The following is a 23,046-nucleotide window of genomic DNA, read 5'->3' as shown; positions in this document are numbered from 1 at the left end:
ATCAAGTGAAATCATCATATACTTGGATACTTGGAGACTTGAATGAAAAGGTGAGGATGGTGAGAAATATATTGGAAAATAGGGATCAGGAATAAACAACGAGAGAGGCCAAACACTTGTAGACCACCCAGAAGTTTGCATCTATATCTGGAAATTGTATTTGAGAAGGGAATGAGGAGGTGTTGGATGTGGTGAGTATTAGATCACATCACAAAAAGAAATTGATTACATTTTAGCAGGCAAGAAAGAACTCATTATTAATGTGAGACTGCCCTTCATCAGCAGTATGACTATCAACTTGTCAGAGCAAAAATAAAAATAAATACTAAATCTAAAATGAATTTGAGAAAATATATAGGATGCAATTACAGCAAGTCCATCCTGACCTATTTAAAGAAGTTATTGATGACGAAAAATGGGATGTGGATAGAAGAAAGGACATAGGCACAGACTGCAATAATTTCACACAGAAGTTTGACACTTATAATCAATTGCCGTAAGAGAGACCAAAGCAAAGCTTTTGAATGAGTAAAAAAGTTAATAAATAAGTACCCATTATGTGTGAAGCTCTAGTCAACTTGAATACAAATGCTGCAAATAGAAAAGTCAGGCAGTTCTTATTCTTATGAAGTTCAGATTCTAATGAGGGAGACAGTAAACATTGAACATTTCAGTTAACAAGTCAAATGGAAAGGTTCCATGGTCCTTAGGGTTAGAGCAACAAAGCAGGTGGTCAAACCTGTTCTTTAATGTTATTTCCACTGATAAAATGACATCAGTTTTTGATATTAAATCATTTGACAGGACTTTGGTGGTAAGAACTTTCCTTTTTGAGTCTTCAGGAGTTGTGGTCTTAGCGCCTACAAGAGCAGTGACCAGGCTGCATCTCCAAGGGCTTTGCTGAGGTCACTGGGCTAGAAGCTTGGCTCTTCCAAAGGCCCTTGGGCTCAGTGTCCTGGATTGTCTCCATAGAAGTCTGAGAGGAGGTCGTAGTCAAAGTGCACCGTGGTGGTGGTGGTGGCTTGGCTTGCCTTGGTACATTCTGCCTCCTCTCTCCCCCTACCTCCTCCAGGATGTCTTGCTGGTTCAGTTAGGCTAGCTTACCTGCTCTGTGGGTGGTAGTTAGTTGGAAGTTGGTGGAGATGGACAGCACCTTATCTATAAGACCTGCTTCTCCAGATGATGGCTATGAGGACTGGGCTGGAAGCAGGGCCAGTGGTCTAGGAGGTGCCATCACTCTTGGGGCTTCTGTGCCTATCTGCCTATTGATGGAAGTTGGTCAGCAATTATTGCTGATGGTGGTGAGGAAGATGGGCCCCTTCTCCACAATGATTTCTTCTCTCAGTGATGGCTTCAGGGACTGGAATGGAAGCAGGTCTGGAAGTTTGTGGGGTACTGCTATTCCCAAGGCCTGGGTTGTCTCCACCGAGATCTGAGAGGAGATGGTAGTCAAAGTGGTGGCTTGCTTAGCACACACTGATTCCTATCTCTCCCCCAGAGTGCCTTTCTACTTTAGCTAAGAAGTTATAGGGCCAAACCTGTGCCTTGGGCAAATTAATTTGGCAGTGATGTGGAGAATATTCAAATAATCCACATGAGAGTTGATGAAGGGCTGAACTGTGATGATGACAATAGAAGTGCAGAGATTTATCATGGAAAGAGAAGAGGCCAGAATGACTCCAATATTTTAAACCTGGGTGATTGGAAGCATAGTGTGCCATCAGTAGGGAAGTTTGGAGGAGGGACAGGTTTAGATGTGTTGACTTTGAGATGCTGATGGGGTATGCAAGTGGATACCTGGCAGGCAAATGGAGATGTGAACTTGAAGCTCAGGAGAGACTAGGCCTCAATGTTTAGATTTGGGAGTCATCTGGAGAGGAATGATAATTGAAGCCAAGGGAACAGATATATTCATGAGGAAAGAGGTGAGAGAGAGAGAGAGAGAGAGAGAGAGAGAGAGAGAGAGAGAGAGAGAGAGAGAGAGAGAGAGAGAAAGAGAGAGAGAGAGACAAGAGCCAAAAGCAGGAGATAGTGGTGCTATGGGTGAGAGGGCTTGGGGAAGGCTGGGATTCGATAGTGTCCAAAGCTGTAGAAAGGTCAAGAAGGATGGTTACTGAGGGAAAGGCCTGTCTGACTTAGAGGCTGAAATCATTGGTAAACATGAGAACAGTTTCTCAAGAGTGGTGGCATCGGAAATGAGATTTCCAAGAGGTTGAGAAGTGAGTGGGTTGTGAAGAAGTGGAGATAACAACTTAAGAGTTTGGCAGGGAATGGGAAGAGAGATATAGGAGGCTAGCTTGAGGGAATGGCAGGATCAAGTCAAGGGTTTTTAAGGATGGGGTAGACCTGAGCATCTTTGCTAGGGGTGTGTGTGTGTGTACTCACCTACTGACTCATAGTTAGGCAGTACTAGATTGCAAACTCCATGAGAGAAGGGACAGGAGCATTGTTCATCTGTGTATGTCCCCCAGCACCTGGCACCAGACATTGCATTGGGCAAGTATTTGTTGGATTGATCTGAAATAGGTCGAAAATAGCTCAGTTATATAGGTTGGATGGTGTGGAAGCCAAATTAGCCAAAGACTAGGTGGCATCCTCTAGAGTGACATCCTGAAGTAAGATATGGAAGGACATGAGAATGAGCCCTCCCATCCCCAGAGAAAAGTGAAGAGAAACCAACCACAAGTGACCTTGAAAAGTGTGTTCCCAAGAAAATAATCAGGGCTAGTCTTTCATGTGGTTGGAGTGGTAGTATGGTCTGGGGGGTGCTTTGGAAAGCCTCCCTGCACCAAACATCCTCCACTAGAATGTCCCACTGTTGGAAATGCCAAATGGATAATAATAGCTTACATTTAAATGGAACTTTAAAATGTACAAAGCTTTATCTTGGCCTTCTGGCTTGCTGACAATAGTCCAGGAGAAATATATGTGGAGGAACCCAGAGGTGCACCGCTTATAGTTTCCAAAAGGGCATTCCTATTTCTCTCAAAGAACGCACTAATAACACCAGTCTAGGGCCATGAGAACTTCAGATGATAGCCCTATTGGCTTTTATTTCTTTGGTTTGTCACCTTGGGCTGGCTAAGAAAGTTGTCACAGGCAGAATGACCCAGTTTGTGAGTTTCTGGGAAGCCTGCCACTCTAGTCATCCTGCTGAGGAAAGAGGAGAATTCGATGCTTCCCTGCTGGTATTCTGACTTGACCCTCTCTCTCACACCCCCTTGCTTTCTTTTGTTAACTCCTTCCACTCACAGAAAAGAGATGAAACCAAAACTCCGTAGGAGTGGGGCAATTAGAAACTGCCTTCTCCCTATCTCAAAGTCACAAGAAAAGGCATTTGTCTTTGAGAACAGCAGGGGTCATGCCACCCAGCCTTGTCTTCGAGGTTCATTGCTGGTCAGGAGGACAGGCATAACAACCTCTTCTTTCAAAGTCTTTCAAGGAGAGAGTGGAGGCACGATCCAGTGCTCAAGTCCATCATGGTGGAGGTGACTATACCTTCCAGCTTCCTTGTCATGGTTTCCTCCTTCTATTCCAAATTCTTAGTGAATAGTGAATAGTCTTCTGAATTCTTAGTTCATGATCTCAGTGGCTTGGTTCTGACCCAGGCTTACAGAAACATGATCTCATTTTGATTACCTTGGGATATAGATAATCCTCTCCCATGACCTCATTTTACATATAAGGAAACTGAGGCTTAGACAACCTAAGGGACTTGCTCCCAGCAACATTGTATCAGATAGGATTCAAACCCAGGTCTCTCCTGTGCCAGCACTCTCCTCACTCCTGTGGCTTCAGGACCTGAGTCTCCATGTGCTCCTTGCTGGGCCACTTTTTAGGACTCTTGAGCTGCCAGTGACTTACTGATCTACATCAGTGCAGGGTGTTTCTATGGTGGGACTTTCCTATGCCAAAGAAAGCCTAGGTCCAGACCAAAAACAAAGTTTTTGTTAATTCCAGTCCAAATTACTTGCAAACACCCTTCAGAAACTTTAGCAATTTTTATTCCAGGAATCAAAGCTCATTTGGGTTTTTTTTGGTTCAAGTTTTATTGAAGGCTTTTGTTTTTCTGTCATAATCATTTTCACATTCTAGTGTGTCTCTCCTCTCCTCTCTGCCAATTTGTGAACTTTCGCTCGTAATGAGGAAAATGAAGTAACACCAAACAACGAGCACATCTGTCAGTCTATGCTCTGCCCCCATAGACCTGCAGTGTTCCCAGGAAAGGAGAGAAGTAGGTTTCCATGTTTCTTCCTCTGGGCCAGCTAAGACAGGCCACTACATTTATAGAGTGTTGGCTTCATTTAAAGTTTATTTTGCAGTGGTACTGTAGGCCATGGAATGTTAGAATTGGAAGGGACTAGTGCCTATCTTGTAGGGCCCCTCCTTTTGGGGGAGCTTCTGAGAAGTGATGTGATTTGCCCAAGGAAGCTGGGCCTAAGACCCAGGCCTCCTCGACCATTACTCTTTACAATGAAACACTCAATCCTTCGTGTCATTGGCTGTAGATCACATTTGTGCCTTGAGGAATCAAACTCCCGTCCTTTTTATTCTCCCTCCCCTGGTCCCCTTTTCCTCTCATTGACAATTTGTTGCATTCTGCCTGTTACGTTTAGATGTCTCAAAGGACAGGAATGAATAGTGACAAATTTTACAGCACTGAAAATATTTTCATCAAAAGGCAACAAATATGACACGTCCATCACTCTTGTGTGTGATTTTCAGAAACCACTTCAGTGTTATTATGAAAAACCCATCCATCATGTTCTTGGAAGTAATCATTTGTCATGGAGATTTGTTTGCAGCCTTGAAAAAAACCACCCACAACACCTGTGGGCACTTCAGACCCTGCTGCTGTGCGCTGGATTGCTCCAGAGAGATTTTGGATCCATGACCCTTTTCTGGCATCCCTCCATCCTTAAACTCTGGGTGACTATCTCCTTTGCTCACACATAAAAACAGGCTTGCACTTGTCTCAATGAAAGAAGGAATAAATGAGTTATTGAATGAATGATGAAATACATGAGGGAGATAGACAATTTCCTCTGGCCTAGAGATCAGGAGACTAAATGGAAAAATTCAAAAGCAGCAGGAAGGAGTTAAGAAGAATCCAGTCTGGGTGGGGGAGGTCTAGTGACTATACCGTACCCTAAAATCTGAAGTGACCTTAGGACAAAAGTCACATGTGTTTGACCAAACTGATCAGGGGGAAAGAGGAAAGGGAGGGGAACAAACATTTATTAAGTGTCTACTATGTGCCAGGCTCTGTGCTTTGATCAGGTCAAAGTACCCAAACTGGCAGCTTTCATTTTGTTACTTATTGTCATGAACATGTTGTTTGGCAGGCCCCCTTTCCCTCCCCGCCTCCCATCCAGCAAGGATTCAGTAAAACCGTTGAGGTAGATGAAATGAAACAGAGCAGATCTTGTGGCCTGGTGCTTCACTTCCCTCCAATGAATGGACCTGGCCACAGACGCTGGGAGGGTTACGTAGACAGTTAGAGGGAGGAGACGAGAGAAGGAAGAGGACAAGTTCTTCTGAAAACACTTCATAAATCAAAGTCAGATGTTGTTTATGTGGATGTGTATATTAGGGTTAGGGTGTAAAGGGGGGTGAGGGAGGGGCCGTCTCTGTTGCAGAATAATCCTCATGTCAACTTTTCTTAGATGACAAATAATAGAGACCCATTCAGTGAATCAGAGGTGGTTTCCCCCAGTACCAGTCTTGCTATGACTCACACTGCAACATAGTAAAGAGGAGCAGGAAAGAGATTATTAATAATACCCAGGAAAAATCCATGGCCCCACAAAAGCTAACCGAGTCAGACAGCCGAGCAGCTGGAAATGTACTAAAGCAGAGGAGGAGGAGTGGGGAGGTAAGAATACTCTTCTACCTGGGAGGGAGATTTTAGGAGGGCTGAGTGGAGAGTGTTCCCCGGTTGAGTTTGTAGGGGAGGCCATCTTGGGGGTTTAGGGGAGCCAAACTGGAATCCAGTGGGGCTAGTACTCTCAAGCTAGACCTTACCTTTTAAAGTTGTCATGTTTTAAAGTCTCTTGACTGCCTCTGGTCACCTGTTCTAAAGAGGTGCCCCCTGCTGTAGGTATTCAGGGAGGGTTTCCTGTTTTGGGATGTGCAATGAGTAATGGCCACAGTTAGCACTTCAGTTTGCCAATTAATTGAGCATTAAAGTCGAAGTGATTTATTATAGCTAGGGTTAGAAGACTTTTTGTTCCTGTTGCTTTCTAATTAAGATTTCAGTCTATAAAATGAGAGTGATAACACCTGTAACCTGCCCCAAAGGACTATGGGAAGGCTCAAAGGAGACCTGAGGTGTCAAATACTTTAAGGTGCAGATAAGTGGCTATTGACCTATATCCCTTAGGAGGTGGGGCAGGTGGCCCAGGAGAGCTCTGGAGCTCTAAGACAGGGAAATGGGGCAGTCTGCATCAGTGGAGGGGGTTTGCATGGCAAGGAAGTCACAGGCCTGGGTCCCCTCTCCCATTGTCTTTGTTATTATTGTTGGGTTTTTCTTGTTCTTTTCTTTATATCCAGGCTCTCTCTTATTATTGTCGGTGATCATCAAAATATCATGTTATAAAGTACTGACTACTTTTAGCCAAACAGATTATGTTCAATGAGACCATATCAAATGTGTGTCTTCTGTCCTCTAAAAAGGTGTTTTCCTCCCCCAGATGGTCAATTGCCTGCTATTACACCCTAGAGAAATGCATCGGAAGCCATGCTATCCCAAATGGGTCTATTCTGCTTTCTTCTTTGTGATGCTGGGATGCAGCTACTCCTCCTCTAGCCAGATAACAGGTAAGCCAGCTGAGTGACAGGCATGCCCTCTAGTCTTGGCTTCAATTGGAAGGGGGTGATTGCATGTTTCTAGTCTGCTACACTTGCCTACTGAAGTTCCGAAGGAGCTTCTTTCAAATGGGCCTGGATGACCTTGTTCCTGCTAAAAGTCGTGTTTTTGACCCTTTGTTCTCCATTTCAGATTAAACAATCCCCCCAAAAGCAAAGCCCAATGGCCTTCTAGGTTCTGTTGGGCAGTGACTGGCAGAGGCAGTCCCTCTGCCTTCCCCAGCTACAGCCCTGTGAGCTGAGGTGGCATTTGGTAGTTCCAGTGATGGCTCATGCCCTGAAGTGTATATAGTGTGGTAAACTCAGGAAGGAAGGCATGGCAGGGCGAAGCCAAGGTGAGAGCAAGGTTTGCTGTTGGCTTTTAAAATGGAATCCTCAGTGAGGCTCATCTTATGGAAGTGGGGGTGTGTGAGGCAAGGCCAGGCCACCTTTACAGCACACACAGAAGACAAGGATACGGCCCACCTCCGTCTTTCCAGCTGCTAGTGCCTTTCCCCCTCAGAATATCTTCTAGTTACTCTGTCTTGTGTAAAGCAAGCAGAGGCACAGTGGAGAGAGCCCTGGCCCTGGAGTCAGGAAGATCCGAGTTCAAATCTGGCCTCACACACTACTAGCTGTGTGACCCTGGTCAAGTCACTTCAGCACTGTCTGTCTCATTTCTTCGTCTATAAAATGAGGGCAAAGCAGCACCTGCCTCTTGGGGTTGAAGATCAGATAAGATAATATTTGTCAAGTGCTTAGCGCAATGCCTGGCACATGGTAGGCTCTATATAAATGGTAGCTCTTATCAGTATGTGTGTCTGTAGTTAGGCTTACGTCTACAGTTATTATGTTGTCTCCCCCATTAGGATGTGAACCGAGGGCAGGGACCATCCTTTGCCTCTGCAGTACTTGCCACAGTGCCTGGGACAAAGCTGGCACTTATCAAACATTTATTCATTAACCAACCACCCATGCCAAGCAGCTGGAAGACAAAGAAAGGCAAAAGACCATCCCTGCCCTCAAGGAGCTCCCACTCTTCCTATAAGAAGCCTTAATAAATGCTTGTTAACTGACTGGTAACTGAGTGACTGAAGGAGATTCCATTCTATCACACTGACTAGTTTGTCCTGGTTTGTATAGGGGAAACTCAGTCTATTTTAATTTTCAAAGTAAATCTAATTTAATGGTTTCAATTAACAGGCCCTTATTTTCTTTCCCTCCTCTGGAGGTAAAAACCCTTGTAACAAATATAATGAATCAAAATAAATCAGGGGAACTCAATTTCCCTCAGTGTTCAGTGAATGCCCAGCTAGCTTGGAAGGGGGAAAGAAGACTCCCAAATGAATCATTCAGCTTGATGTATGAGAATGGCAGGGCACTGCCCTCTTGGTCTTGCTGATGGTTGGGGGAGAGGGTTAGAGGAGTCTCTGGGATGGATGCCCACTTGTTCTTGGGATGGTAGAGGGGATCCTGAAGGTCAGAGTCTGAGAACTGGAGGGACCTGGGATGCCGTCTTTTCCATGTTTCTCATTTTACATATGAGGAAATGGTGTGGAAAAGCAAATGACCATGCTGAGCTCTGAGCATGGTGCCAGGGAAAGAGTGCTGGCTTTGGAGGTGGGAGGCCTGCATTCATATCTGGCCTCTGACCTTGCACACTTAGCCCCTTGGATCTCAGTTCCTCAAATGCAAAATGAGGCAATGGACAAGATGGCTTCCAAGTTCCCTTCCATCTCCAGATCTTATACTCCTTGAATGCTACTCTCCAGCACACTCTGCATGGCAGCACACTGCCTCCCTTTCCAGTTAGGGGTTGCACAGGTCCCTTCCTAGTGGGAGATTCTGGGACTCTTTGGACCTGCCAGCTATTAGGACCACTGCATTCTCCTTGGCTGGTTGTGTCCCTGACTTACGGGAGCTAGGGTCCCTCCAGCTCCCCAGTACTGACAACTATATTTAGGCATTGTTTGGAGCCTCATGTAATCAGAAACACAAATTAACCATAATGTCTCATTTTCTTAGAATTCTGGTTAGTGGAGGTGAGCCAATGGACTCTCTCAGAACCATTTCTCTTGCTTCTGTCATTTTGGGTGAATGTGGCCCAAGTGCCATCTGCTGGTTAATGGTAACAGGAAGTTCAGGACAGCATGAGGTCTGCTCTCTCTTTGCCTTGAAGGCTTCAGATTGTACCTGGCAGTGAGCCAGAGCTCAGCCGTCTCAGTAAAAATAAACAAGTGAGCAAATCCAAGTGGACTCCTTCATGAAAAACCTGACACCAACCAGGATGGACAGGAAGAGGATTGTGAAGGAGAATGAAGAGTTTTTTCAGTAAAAACCCCAAACCCAAACAAATCAGGGCGAGAAGAACTTTAAGGAAGACTCTGGAAGCAAAGAGGATTAGTTTCATGAGGCTATTTTGAAAGAAAGTTACTTTGTGGCTTTTGCTGGAAGAGGAACAGGTCATTTGCATTTATTTATGAAGGGGAAAACTAGATTTCCTAACTCCAAATTCCCCTCTTTTATTGCACCTTCAAAGAACGATAACAGACTTGAATATAACCCTGACGTCCTGCAGTAGTAACACTATCCTGCTGGAGTTCAGTTCTAGGGCTGGAAAGAAACCTCAGAGATCATCTGACTCATCAGGAAACTGATACCCAAAGAGAGAAAATGACTGGCCCGAGGTCATATGGCTCAGATGTGGCAGAGCTGAGACTAGAACATAGGTCACCTGACTTCCCTTCTTCTACAATACTGTGCTCAATATTCATAAATGAAACAGAGGGAGAGAGAGAGGCAGAGATTGGAAGCAACTGACAGCTGTCATACCCTGGACAGCACCAAAGCTGTTTGTCTCTGTACCCCGGTGCCCAGCACACAAGAGGTGCTGACTGATTAATACCCTGTCTAGAACTTGCTGCTAGGCTGGACTGCATCTCGCACTGATTGTTTCCTGTATTTTAGCGATGCTTTTCCAACCGGATGAGATTTGCCCACTCGTGGAGTAAGGGACTAGGGCTTATACTTTAATGCCCCTATTCCCTCTCCCTCCTCCCTCCAACACAACCATGCCCGTAGCCAATGCAAGCTAACTCCTTATTGGCTGACTGGCTGTTGCCGACGCGCTCCTTCTTTTGGATGGGATATGTGGCTAACACTCAGTATGGGGCTCTTATATTTTCATGTGCTCTTCTTCCTTGTGAAATGTTGCTACTTTTCTAAGCAGTTGTGTCCTGCAGCATTCAAGAAGAGGGTTACAATGCAGTTCATGCCTAGGAGCAGCTGAAGGTGCCATATTTTGATACATTGAATGATGGGCACTTGTCAGGGCAAAGGTGTCACTGAGAGATGATGTGTGGAAGGAAAGCTTTCTCAGGGCAGTAGTTATCCTCCTGGATAATTGGTTGCAAATCAGGCCTGGAGGAGGATTCGAACCCTCCTAGAAAGCTCCCCTGGTACTCTTCTCAACTTAAGAGTCCTGTTGTCAACAAATTGTTCCTTTTTTAGTGGGAAAACCTAGCCCTTTTGTTGGTTGTCTGGAAGTAAGGGACACATCCCTATTCATACCTAGCAGGAACCTGAATTTCAGAGGGCTTCTGAAAAGGCAGCAGGTGTTGTCCCCACTGACCTTATTTGTTTGTCTTTCAGTGGATCCTCCTCATAATCTGAAGATTGTGGATCCTGGCTTTTTAGGTCAACTAAATTTGCAATGGCAGCCCCCTCTAACGTTGGGTATGTTCCAGCATTGTACGGTACAATATGAATTAAGATACCGGAACGTTGATAGTGAAAACTGGGAGGTAAGAAAACTGGGTCTCTGCTTGTTGGTTCTAGTTGTTTATGTGATGGGAAATGGAGTCCTACCATCCACTTTCCTTTGGTGTTGGGACTATTCATTACATAAATAACTTCCCCAGGGTCATAGCTTTAGGAGGAGGCAGAGATGGCCTTTGTATGGAAGCTGTCTGCCTCTAAGTCAGGCCGCTCTCTACTCCCCCATTATTCCCTCTTAATTACTGAATGGAGTGACAACCCTCAGCCCCAAGCAGTGAGTGGTCCTGTTAAGTCTCTCTGGGATCCATTTATCAGCAGTCAGTCTTCTCCAGGCTGTAGCAGTTCCCTTAGGTTCAGGATCTCTCCAGATGCAAAAGAGCCAACATCAGGCCCAGTTCGTGAACTTTGTGTTGGTTTACAGGGACCTGGATCACTGACATTCCTTAGGGAGTCATGGATGAGAAAGCTTTCTTTGAACTTGGTTAGAACTTCAGAGTAAGAAAACAGGACCTACAACCTAGTCATATCTACCTGAGAAATTCGAATGTGTGCTTTGAAGGGAGTGGGGGAGGAAGAGAGCGGCTTCTTATACTCTTGCTCTTTACCCTCGTGGTCGTTCAGTCATTCAAGGCCTAGGTTTGACTATCTCTGCTTATCCAGTCACTGCCTGGCTTCCCTTTATGTGATGCCGGAAGTTTTCATTGTGCGTGCATATGTGTAGGTACATCTTGTATCTGTCTATATCATCTGTATCTGTCTATATCATTGATATATTTATTCTTATCATCTATATATATGTCCAAATAGCTATATATCTCTCTATAACTATATCTATTTATGCCTTTTATCATCTATACATCTACTTATCTACAGAGAGTGGATATTGACTAGAGAGAATGCACATTGCTAAGTGGCGATACCCTCTGTGGGATTAAGGTTATAAGACTGGGAGTTCTATAAAGCTTATTTTTCCTTCTGATAAAAGGAAGGTTTATAGCCTTTTGAATACTCTCAATGACTGGCATGATATATGGAGGACGGACTGTGCCAGAAATGTATCTGGGACATCTTCTCCTTATAGTTATCAAGGGTGTCTTAGAAATTGGGAGCTGTCTAGGATATTAATGATTTCTAGGGCCTGATTAATGTGGTTCTTTATTCCAAGGTTGCTTCAAAGCTTGACTGTCATTTTTTTAAAAAATCAAATTAGACCATCATTACTAAGAAGTTAAATTATGAAGATGGCTTTGACCTCAACCAGGCAGTTGAAGCAAAAATCCAAACGCTCCTGACAGGGGATTGCACGAATGGATCGGATGTTCACAGCAAATGGACACAGACTTCTTTCCGGATTCCCTTGCAAGGTTAGGAACCAGCTTTCCTTCAGATTCTATCTTGCCAGATCAAAGTGGATAGGAAAGGATTTACCTTGGATTTATGAAATTGCCCTGAAGGTCTAGATCCCCATCTTTGCAAGAGTGATTGGCCTGGATCCCTAATGTCGCCTTTATTAGAGAAGCAATATTCTTGACTTTTCTGATTAAGCTTTCAGGGCCTTTTGCTGTTATTTTGTGGTGCAGTGGGGTCAAAATCTACCTAGAGATAGGGGCCATGAAACCATACAGAAAGAGCCCGGTGGGCCTCAGAGTGACTTGGAAAACCACATATCAACATCATCTGTGTTTTATTTAGCTCGTTACATATTTCCCAATTAGAGTTTAATCTAGTTTGGGCTGCACTCAAGAGTGTTGCCTGAGTCACATGGTTGACACCTTTGATCACAGACAGGAGGACTCTTTGGCAGTTTAGAGGCCATTCTGGTCCAACCTCCTCTTTTTATGGAGAAGGCAATGGGCTCGTCCAAAGTCGCATTGAAAAGCGCTGGCGTAATTGAGACTAGGCCCCAGGTCTCCTAACTCCCAGGCCAATGTTCTTTCCATACCATACTGCTCCCATCTTTCTAGATTTTATTGTAAAGTATGTTTTTTTTAAAATTGGGTTTAATATAGAGTTAATTAGATTAATTAAATAGAATTAATTATAAATAAATTAAATAGAATTTAAACTGACCAGAACCCTCTATTAGCTGGAATTTATTCTAGTGTTTGACTTTTAAGGGAAAGGAGGAAATGACAACGAAGCAAGCTCCTAGCTGTTAAAAAAAACCCAACAAGTCCCAGGGAGTGTCTTGGAGCCTGGCACACTGGGCCCTGTCTCCTACAGATTTCCCATTTCCACATCCTGACCCACACCCTGCCCCATTATTGTGCCCATCAGGGACACCAACAGGTGTCTTGTACTCATTGGTCCACCCAAAGGATTTAGATGGGGTACACAGCCTTCCAAATGGGGCAGGACCTTGTATTCCCCAGTGCAGTCATCACCCTATTGGACAATGAGGATTCTCAGGCTTTGCTACATCTTCATTCTACAAACAATGATGAAGTCAAAGCCTGGAAATGCAGAGGCAAGAAAATGTTGAAAGGAAACCAAGTCATGTGCTCTTTCCTCAGTTGTGTAGAAGTCTGAATGAACCAGAATATATACCACAGCAGCCAGTTGAGATGGTCATCATAACTAGGGTTCGGTTTTAGCTGTTCACCTCCTGCCTGTTTCAGAAGATGTGGACATGTTCCCCAATGTTCATTCCTGGCGTTCCTGGTGTGTTCCCTGGATGCTCTTTTTTCCCTTAGACTTCCAACGATCTTGCATTTACCTTCTAAAGAGACTATAGATCCATAGGCCTGGGCAGCATTTCCAGTTTAGACAACTCATCTGGAAACAACATGGGCCCAAAGGTCTTGTCAGGGGGAGCAGTGGCAGAACATTAGACATTTTGATATTCCAACACTGGTGGTTTCTGGGAAGTCCAATGAATGATGACAGTGCAGAACACACTGGTACAGCCCTTCGGATACATTTATATTTGAGTCTCACAGCAATGCTCTGCATTTCTAATGACACTCAACAGTGAGGTCAGTTTTTTAGAGGGTGGGGAGGCAATCTAGTGATTTCATTGGCAAAAGGAATTCCTGGTGTGGTAAATCCTTCCACTAATACAGATAGGCACCTCTGAAAATGTCGAGTCTTAGAAAGTTGCCTGGGGCACTGAGGGGAGAATTTAGATGACTTGTCCAGGGTCAGGCAGCCAGTATGTGTCAGAGGCAGAACTTGAACCCAGATCTTCCTGCCTCCACTCTTTCTGCCCCTTAAGGTGGGCATTTTACAGGGGAGGAAACTGAGGCTCAGAGAGAGGTAAGTGACTTTCCTGGAGTCACATAGCTGGTCACTGTTAGAGGTGGAGTTCACACCTGAGTCTCCCTGCCTCCAGGTTATTCTCCACCATAATCCCTCTAACTACAGTAAGGCGACTCCTGTGATAACGTAGCACTCGTGGTTCCCTTGCTAGAAAGAAAATCAATGTTCAGTTCTTCTGGAAATCTAGACCCACCAATCATATTCCCCTGGAGCTTGTACTTTTGTGGATTTAAGCTAGCTCACATTTTAGACTCTAACATGCTAGCTGTTCTATGCTCAGAGAAGCACCTCTCTAGCTAAGTAGCCTTTGCGTGGGCAGAGATGAGAGCTAATACATGCTTCCCCAGACCTTTTGTGTGTCAGGGCCCGGATTTTGCATGACATGGGTCAAGGAACAATTTGGAAAATTGCCTGATGATGTCGATTGTTACGTGAGATGGAAGGATGACCAAGCAAAGTTACCGAAGTTGCAGAGTGACGTTAATATGGCTTTCCAACATTCTAAGCGCTCATCATTTTTCCATTTCACAGGAGAGCCAGAGACCAAAATCCAGGAAATGCAGTGTATCTATTATAACTGGAAGTCTCTCCACTGCACTTGGAAACCAGGAGAAAAAATTCCCAAAGGGGCGAATTACAACCTGTATTACTGGTGAGTATTGGTTAATTGAGATGTCTTTAAGAGAAAAAAAATGACCCCAAGTGATTTCCACACTGTGAATAGTCATTGAGGGACATTCATTTGAAGTAATCTTCTGTCATTTGTTGACCATAGGTTAACAATAGCCTGGAATTGTTTACAGGCCATAAGGCCTTAGATCTCCAGCCGTAATGCACCTCAGGAATTATCTGGGTCCAACCCCCTCATTTTACAGCTGAGGTATTTGAGGCCTAGAGCAGAGAAGTGACTGGTCCAAGTTCTCACAGGTAGGAAGTGAGGGAGCTGGGATTTAAGCCCAGGTCCCTTGACTCTAAAGCCAGTACTTTGTTATGTTCAGAATGATCACTGGAAATGGGTGCGTCTGAAAGAGTAGGAGCCAAACCTTGACCCATGACTCTGGTCACTGGAAAGAACTTTGGATTAGAATGTAATCATTCTTACTATGGAGGGGTCACTTCTTATGTGTCTTCTAGACAGATGGAATTCTAATTGGAAAGGCTTTTGCATCGTGGGGATCTTGCCTTTAAATCCATTAATTCAATCAATGCACATTCAGTAAGTACCTAATGTGTGCCAGGGATTGTGCTGTCCCTGCCCTCAAATGGCTTCCATTCTACTAGAAGGAAGGAGTGTGGAGGAGGAAGAGAGGGAGCACGTGGACACATGTAAGTACACAGAAGCTATTTACAAAAGAACTAGAGAGAATCACGAAAGGCTGGTGCTGTGAGTGGTGCTTGACCCGAGCCTGGAAGGTAGTTAGAGATTCTGAGAGGCAGAGGGGAGAAGAGAGAGCCTTCTGGGGGGGAGGCACAGTCTGCACAAAGACAGGGGGACAGCAGATGGAGTATCAGAGCTGGGGACAAGAAGAAGACCACTCTGCCTGGACTTTAGTGTGTGCAAGGGGGAGTAAGTAAAATGAGTCTGAAAAAGCAGGCATGAGGCCCATTGTAAAAGGTCACGCACGGGACTTTAAAGTCTATTCTAGAGGCAAGAGGGAGTCACATCTGAACCTTCTATACCCACCCTGTCAGCAGAGGATCCTACCTCATACTTGGCTAAGAAAATAGAGGCCAGCTTCTTGGAAGCCCCTCTTTGGGCTTCTTCTGCCTCTCAAAGTCCCATGGCACCATCCCCCTTTGTAGCCTTTACTGCAGCCTTTGAGGAAGGCCATGGCTTGCACTTCTCCCACTGATCCTGTCCCCTCCCAGATTTACCCCCTAATAATCCTCCCTCCTCCATTTTCAATTACTCCCATCTGTTAACTCATTCCTTGTTGCCTACAAACAAAGCCAGGCTTTTACTCCTCTAAAACAATCCAAACTCTTCCTTGACCCTATTATTTGCTCTGACCAATCTCTCTTTCCTTCCACAACCAAACTAGAAAACACTCTCTGGATTCTTGCTTCCATTTCCTCCTCTCTCACTCAGTTTCCAGCTCTTGAAATCTGGCTTCTAATGTCACCACTTAGTTGAGACTGCTCTCTCCAAGCTACCAGTGATCTTTTGTCCTCAAGTCTAACAGTCTTTTCTCATTCCTTCCCCTTCTTGACTTCTCTGTAGCATTTGACTCTGCTCACCACCAGATATTGCTCTCTCCTGGTTTTCCTCCTACTTCTCTGACCTCTCCTCAGTGTCCTTCCTTGGATCATCATCCATTCCAGGCCAAGTAACTATGGGTGTTGTTCAAGGCTCTGTCCTGGGCTGTCTTCTCTCTTCTGCACACTCTCACTTGGTGATTCCGTCAGCTCCCATGGGGTCGGTTATACGTTACTTCCTCTTTCCTGCCTTTGAATCCTGACTCAGACAATCACTAGTTGTATGACCTTGCATGAGTCACTTAATGTCTCTTTGGGCCTCAGTTTCCTCATTTGTAAAATGAGTATTGTGATAATAACACCTGCTACACAAGATTGTTGTGAGCATTAAATAAGAGAATATTTGTAAAGTGCTTTGCAAACCTGAAGAGCTATAAAAACGCTATTATCTTACTTGATTTTTTTTCAGCACCTTGGTAGAAGCTTTGCTTCCTCATCCTTATCTAGCCCTTTCTAGCCCTACTGTCCTCTGATTTTCTTCGTGTCCCAGTGGGATAGGGAAGGCCAGACACTCAGTTTAAATAAAACACACACTTATTCTGCACCTCTGTTGGGCGAGCACTGTGTCAGCTTAGAAGGAGATGCAAGGTTTAGCTGGGACACAATTCTTGCTCTCTGGTGTTGACAGGCAGGCAGGGAGGGAGAGTGGAAGCTCTATACAGGTGACTTCCCATCCTCTGGGATTGTTAGAGTAGGACCGCCTTCCCACATTCCTTCTGTACATCCCATTTCTTCTTACCTTAGTCACTGTGGCCAAAGACATTCATCACCGAAGGGTGTGTCCCCAAAATGAGGAGGCTCATTCCAATTAGTCCTTGGACAATGGGCATATAACCCTAGGACTACAGGCTATCTGAGTTGGAAGGGGCCTTAGAGGTCGAAATGAGAAAACTGAGGTCCAGGCAGGTGAAGTGAGTTGCTTCAGGCCACACATAGCAAATGATGGGCAGTATTTGAACCCAGGGTTTCCAACTCCAAATCCATTGTACCATGTCATCACCAAGGTAATGCTTTAGCTTGACAGGCCTTGCCAGAGCTTCTGTTTTACTTCATTTGTGACACTTTAGAGGAGGTGAAGTCTTCGAGGAGGTGAGGCTTTAGAGGATGATTTTAGTAGGGGACATAGATGACCACAGTACAAAATAGTAGGTGATAAAAGGATCAGAGGGGCACAGTGGTCTGAGGAGGGACAAGGGAAGGGGAAAGGGAACAAGTGCCTGTTATGTACTTCCTATCTCATTTGATCCAGGACAGCCAGGCCATACTCAATGGGGGAGAGGGAAGAAATCTTCCTTGATCAGGGGGCATTTGAATCGGGCTTTAAAGGAAGGGTAGGATTTCAATAGGCATCATTATCCCCCATCATTCAAATGAAAAACTGGGGTATGGAGAGACTGTCACCCAGTGGGTCTAGAACTCAGGTCCTCCATGTCCCAGTCCAAAGATATGCCTGTTAGGCTACCATTTTGATAATTATACATTAAAAGAATCTAACTTGGTCCAAATAACTGCTTCAGTCTGCTTATTGTCAGCTGGTGACTTGGCTCAGTTTCAAAGGGGTTTTCCGCTGTTTTTCAGTGAAGGCCAAATTTTACATTGTGAGCTATTCCATGAGGGGGATTAGGGCATGGTGAGGTAGGGGGAAACCTTCCAAGATTCAGGTTTTAGTTTTCTAGAACCTTGAGTGCCAGAAACCCCCCTCTTCTCCCCTTCTTTTTTATCAGAAAGGAGCTGGTTTTCCCGGGGAATTTCTTTTCCGGGACCATGGGTAGCTGGAAAACCATACATGAGCCCCTCAATCAGTAGATCTTCCTTTATGCTTGGCCTCCTTTAACAGCTCCATCCAGAGTGGTCTATTCCTGGATGTTGCAACCTCTCATGTTTTGTTCAGCAAAGCCTCTTTACAAAACAGTCCTTTGTTAATGTGGTTTCATACTTTAGAAAATAATTGCCCTGTGTCCATGGGAAAAGATCTGATTAGCCAGATGGTATTTGCATTTGACTAAAACATCAGGTTTGGTCATAGAAACCTCACTACTTAAGTCATCATGATGGGATATTTGAATCTCAGTGCTTCCATAATGAGATCTAAGCTGCCTTTTAATGGAGAGTCACATCATTCATTCTTGGGGCTGATGGTGGAAGTCCTGAAGTCCCAACGAAAACCTGCATGTAAAGCATTGGAGATATGGGATCTGCCAGGAAGTCATAGAATCACAAAGCTGGGTGGCAGCCCAGAGGCCCTCAGCTCCAACCTATGGCATCTCTGGCATCTGTAAATACGTGGGGCTTAGACTAAATCAGGGGTGAGGAACCTGTGGCCTCGAGGCTACATGTGGCCCTCTAGGTCCTCAAGTGCAGCCCTTTAGCTGAATCCAAACTTCACAGAATAAATCCCCTTAATCAAAGGATTTGTTCTGTAAAACTTGGTCTCAGTCAAAGGGCCACACTTGAGGACCTAGAGGGCCACATGTGGTCTTGAGGCTGCAGGATCCCCACCCCTGAACTAGTTAATTTAAAGGCAGATCTGAGCTTAGAATTAGGCCTCTTGACTTCTTTCTCAGGCTTCTTAATGCCAGATTACATAGTTGGAGATGGGGTAGTTCATTTGCCAATTACCTATTGAGTGCCCTCTAAGCCTTTCTGACTTCTCAGTTGGTGGAGCAGAGGAGAAGAAAGGAATCAGGGGAACTTCAGGGCGGAGGAAGCTTTTGAGGTAGCCACTAAAGGCCCTACAGATTTTAAAATGGTAGTGAGACAGAGGAGGGGATTAGTGGTATAAGGAAGAGTGACACACAAGTGGGAAAAGGAGAAGCGTTGAATGGGAAAGCCAAATAGTTGAGTTTGGTGGAAGGGGTGCAAGGGGAGATCTGGCTAGAAGGGGAGGTTGGAGTCACATCACAGGGGTGGGGGTGCTTTGTTGAATGCTTTGTTCAATGCCCTGGTAAGAAGTTTGGATTTTAACTAGGCTACAGTTCATCACTGAGTGTGGACATTTGATATGATACTCAGCAGCATTTATTCGGGTTTTTTCTCTATGTTGGAAATCATCTGTGCCCACAAAGTTTCCCTTTATTTCAAGAAATAGCTGGGTATTACTGTTAGAAATTCTGTCAACCTTCAAAGGCCTATGTGGAAGCCATTATGTAATTTATGTATAACATTTATAATAGTATCATTTGACTCACTGCATTTCTGGGTGTAAAAAAATGCCAACAGTCATGGTGACCTACGGTGGGTTGATTGCATGTTAAAAGCATTAGGGAACACCTTCTGACATATCATTGGCATGAATTGATCATAGAATCAGGAAGTTTTCAGCCAGTGGACCATTTTCCTTTCTTTCTATGACACTTAGTCTGGCTGCTATTGGCAGAGGAAGTCTTGGTGATGTGAGTTAGGAAAGAGAAGGCTGAGGGGCAGCCTGGTAGTCTCAGAGTATATTGTGGGCTGTTAGTAAAAAGACAATGTCTGGAGCAGTGTAAAGAATACTGGATTTGGAACCAGGAGGTCTGTGTTCACCTTTACAGGCCATCATGTACAAGCTGTGTAAGGTAGGGTGGGTTCTCTGGGCTCTCTGATCCTTCACAATGGGCAGGATAATGCCCAAAGGACCAGGGTTGGTCTGAGGAAAGTGCCTTTGAAACAGGAAGGGCCTGTGTCAGTGTGATCTGCTCTTAGCCTTTGTCAGTAGGGTCAGGGGACAAAATAAAGAGAGAGTAAAGTGTCCCCGGATAGATTTGTGATCGAGATAAGGAAGAGCTGCAGAATGCCTCCATGTCACAAGGGGGTAGACGTCCATGGAGTGAAGGTGGTTTAAGTTTCCTTTGCAGTGGGATGAGACAAATGACCTATAGTCCCTTCCAGTCCCCAAACTTACAGGGTCCCAGACGAAGTGTCTGAAGTAAAGCATTTATACTTCCCAGTAGCTTTTAGTTTGAGACTTAATGATGCTAAGAGAAATAGTTGAGAAGAGGAGGAAAAGGAGTCACATAAAGAAATGGCTGTACATACACAGGGAATTCCTCAATTGACTTCAATTTTTTAATAGAAGATGGACATGGGCCAGACATAATAGAGGATGAATACAATGAGGTGACATCCCTCTGGGTGAACAGTGTCAGGTGTGCCAGGGCTCCGAATCAGCTGGATGCTGGGGGGAAAGTGAAGAACCACCTAAAGGATTTGGGGTTTACCGAGGTGTCTGTTTGAGCTATATTAGGGAAGATAGGGGAATCCAATAAGGGACAGCTCCAGGCTCGGGTGGATAGACTGACAACAGCCTGGCCAACAGAGAAAAGGTGGAGCTGCTGAACTCCTGGTTTATTTTTTAAATTTTATTTTCAATTAAACATGGAACTCTTGTTTACTTGCATCTTCTCTCAAAAGGAGAATGGTCTTTGGAATGTAAATGACAGAACAATCCCAGCTAATGGGGAATTGATGGCCAGATTAAGTAGGAAGGTAGTAAAAAAGTTGAACCTTGCTGCTTTGAATAAGTTCAGATGAACTACATCCTCAAGTACTGTAATGGATTGGCAGATATGATCACTGGGCCACAGTGACTTCGGTGTCCCAGGCATCTTTCTAAGACTATAATTTATAGAGAAGGTACGAACCTGCATTAGTAGGTGGAGCTATACATAATAGATCTGAAGAATCAGGTGCAATCCTCTTTTTTCTATTCTACTTTGTTATGGAAATACTTGCTTTATTTTTTAAGTTCAGAAGAAAAAAATAAAGTAAAGGGGAGATCAAAATCCTTATGCCCCTCTAAAATGGTGAAAAAAGATTTATCCTTCTGCACTGCTATTCATTCTGGGTGCTCTCTCATCCAGGTGACGTGCTGGACATATCTATCTCTGCTCCCCCCACTGCATCTTGCCCAGATTTTTGGTCGGGATAATTCCAAGTCCTTGCGCAGGTGCCAGCCTCCCTGAGCCCCCACGATCACCCACATGCTTTTCAAATATAGAATACATTCGATATAACTTTCCAAACTGTGCTGCTTGTATATTGTCTTTGGACTCTCCTTCTATGTACTGTGCATTAAAAGAAATCACTTTAATGGCCATCCTTTCATCTTCTTTTTTGGCAATACCTCTTCCCCCCATTTGAGTCCCCTCAACTCCCCAAAAAGGAAAAACAAAACCTTTATAACAAATATGCACAATCACATCAAGCAAATCTGCACATGGGTCATAGCCAAGATGTATGTGCCTTGACACCTTTGTTCTGCTTCATCATTGGTCCTCTGTTCAGAGCTTGAATGTCTTTCAGAGTTCTTTTTCCCTTGCTAACATTTCAGCCTGCCTTCCTTAATGTTTGCCCTTATAGGTATGAGAGCCTAGACCATGCTCTCCAGTGTGCCGACTACGTAGAATCTAATGGAAGACATGTTGGATGCCGGTTTCCAAGTGTGGACCTTGCAGAGTATCAAGATTTCAACATCTGTGTCAATGGTTCTTCCTTAGCCCTTCCCTTGAGGGCCAGCTATTTTTCTTTTCAACTTCAAAATATAGGTAAAGACAAGAAGAAATGATAAAATCTTTCATCTGTTTGGGTAGGGGCATTTCTGTTCCAGGTGTTCCTCATGGCCTTGTGATGCTTTCGTGCTCTGTAGAGAAGGGTTTCTAAAATGAGGAATAACAGAAGCGGCCCATGCACAAGGAGCTGAGGTGGAGGGATGCTTGGCGCTAGGTCGCTTCCCCTGGAAAGCATAGTTTGTGCATGACTCTTAGCAATCAATCAGAATCTCTAGATTCCAGGTCAGGACCTGAGGCCCTGGAGAGAGCTTCTCCATTCCTTTACAAACATTGTATTGATCTTTTCGCACCCTTGTTATTTTTCCATTTCCTACCTACCTGTTAAATCCTGCTTTGTAACAAAGAAAAAAAGCTAAGCGAAACAAAGTGAATTAGCAATCTCATCTCACAGTCTATGCAGCATTCTGTGACTATCACTTACTGCCTCTCTCCCAGGAGGAGGGCCATACATCCTTTTAAACTCTTCCTCATCGTGGCCTTAACCCCTGATAGTCATCCAAAGAAGGACCTTGAGGAAAGTTGTGCAGAACACGTTTGCCAACTGGCTTCCCCCCATCCCACCTCCCATCCCAAAGGCCAACCTAAGGGCCCTTCATTACAGTATAAGGAGTTTATTTGTGACCCAGCCTTGCTTTGTGGTCCATGTGAGTGGCTTTAAGCTGCTGCTGCCTAGAGTTAAAACCAAGTTTTGATTTTGTATTCTCCAGATGAATGATGTTACATCACATACTACCACTATGGAATGGAATAGTGGTTAAGAGCTTATGTACTAGGGTCATGGAACTACATTTTGTGGGAGACCTATTACAAGTTAGTTACCCATATCTGTTGTTGGGCAGTGAGGTGGCTCAGGGGATGGAGTGCAGGGACTGGAGTGAAGAAGACTCATCTTCCGAGTTCAAATCCAGCTTCACTTAGCAGCTTTAACTTAAATTTCCAAAATAGAAAGAAGAACTTTAGGGAAGTCTTGAATGTGACTACAAAATTCCTGTCCAGAGCGTTCCTGAGAATTCAGCTGACTTGAATTTCATTCGTTGATGTGATGCTTTCTTTTTGGTGATTGAATCTGGGGGAGAGGAGCTGGGATGTAGGGAAGGTCAAATCAGGAGATAAAAGGCCAATGGAAACTAAGCCCAGGCCAGAGCTAACTCAACAAATTAATGCCCTGGGAAAGATTCGGTTCTGGGTTTGGAAGGGGGTAGGTCTGGGGGGCCGAATTCCTGTGAAAAGAGAAATTCCCCCCATCAGCCTCAGAGGCTGAGCATACTTAACGCCCCCCACCCCCACAGACACCCACATATACCCACACACAGACACATAGACACCCACATACACACAGACACACACAGACACACACAGACAC

At 44.6% G+C, this 23,046-nt stretch overlaps 1 protein-coding gene across 2 annotated transcripts in view; it reads left to right on the top strand.

Annotated features, from left to right (window-relative positions):
• Positions 1–23,046, top strand: part of IL13RA2 (interleukin 13 receptor subunit alpha 2) — a 38,848-nt gene that overhangs the window by 5,252 nt on the left and 10,550 nt on the right. For both annotated transcript variants that reach the window (XM_036740078.1, XM_036740077.1), the window contains exons 2-6: positions 6,693–6,819; positions 10,498–10,649; positions 11,834–11,987; positions 14,413–14,533; positions 21,475–21,659. In XM_036740078.1, the coding sequence (XP_036595973.1) occupies positions 6,693–6,819; positions 10,498–10,649; positions 11,834–11,987; positions 14,413–14,533; positions 21,475–21,659 (739 nt within the window). The remainder of the gene's footprint in view (positions 1–6,692; positions 6,820–10,497; positions 10,650–11,833; positions 11,988–14,412; positions 14,534–21,474; positions 21,660–23,046) is intronic.

Source organism: Trichosurus vulpecula, chromosome X (assembly GCF_011100635.1).
Source record: "Trichosurus vulpecula isolate mTriVul1 chromosome X, mTriVul1.pri, whole genome shotgun sequence".
Classification (NCBI taxonomy): domain Eukaryota; kingdom Metazoa; phylum Chordata; class Mammalia; order Diprotodontia; family Phalangeridae; genus Trichosurus; species Trichosurus vulpecula.
This window is presented reverse-complemented; position numbering and strand designations above follow the sequence as displayed.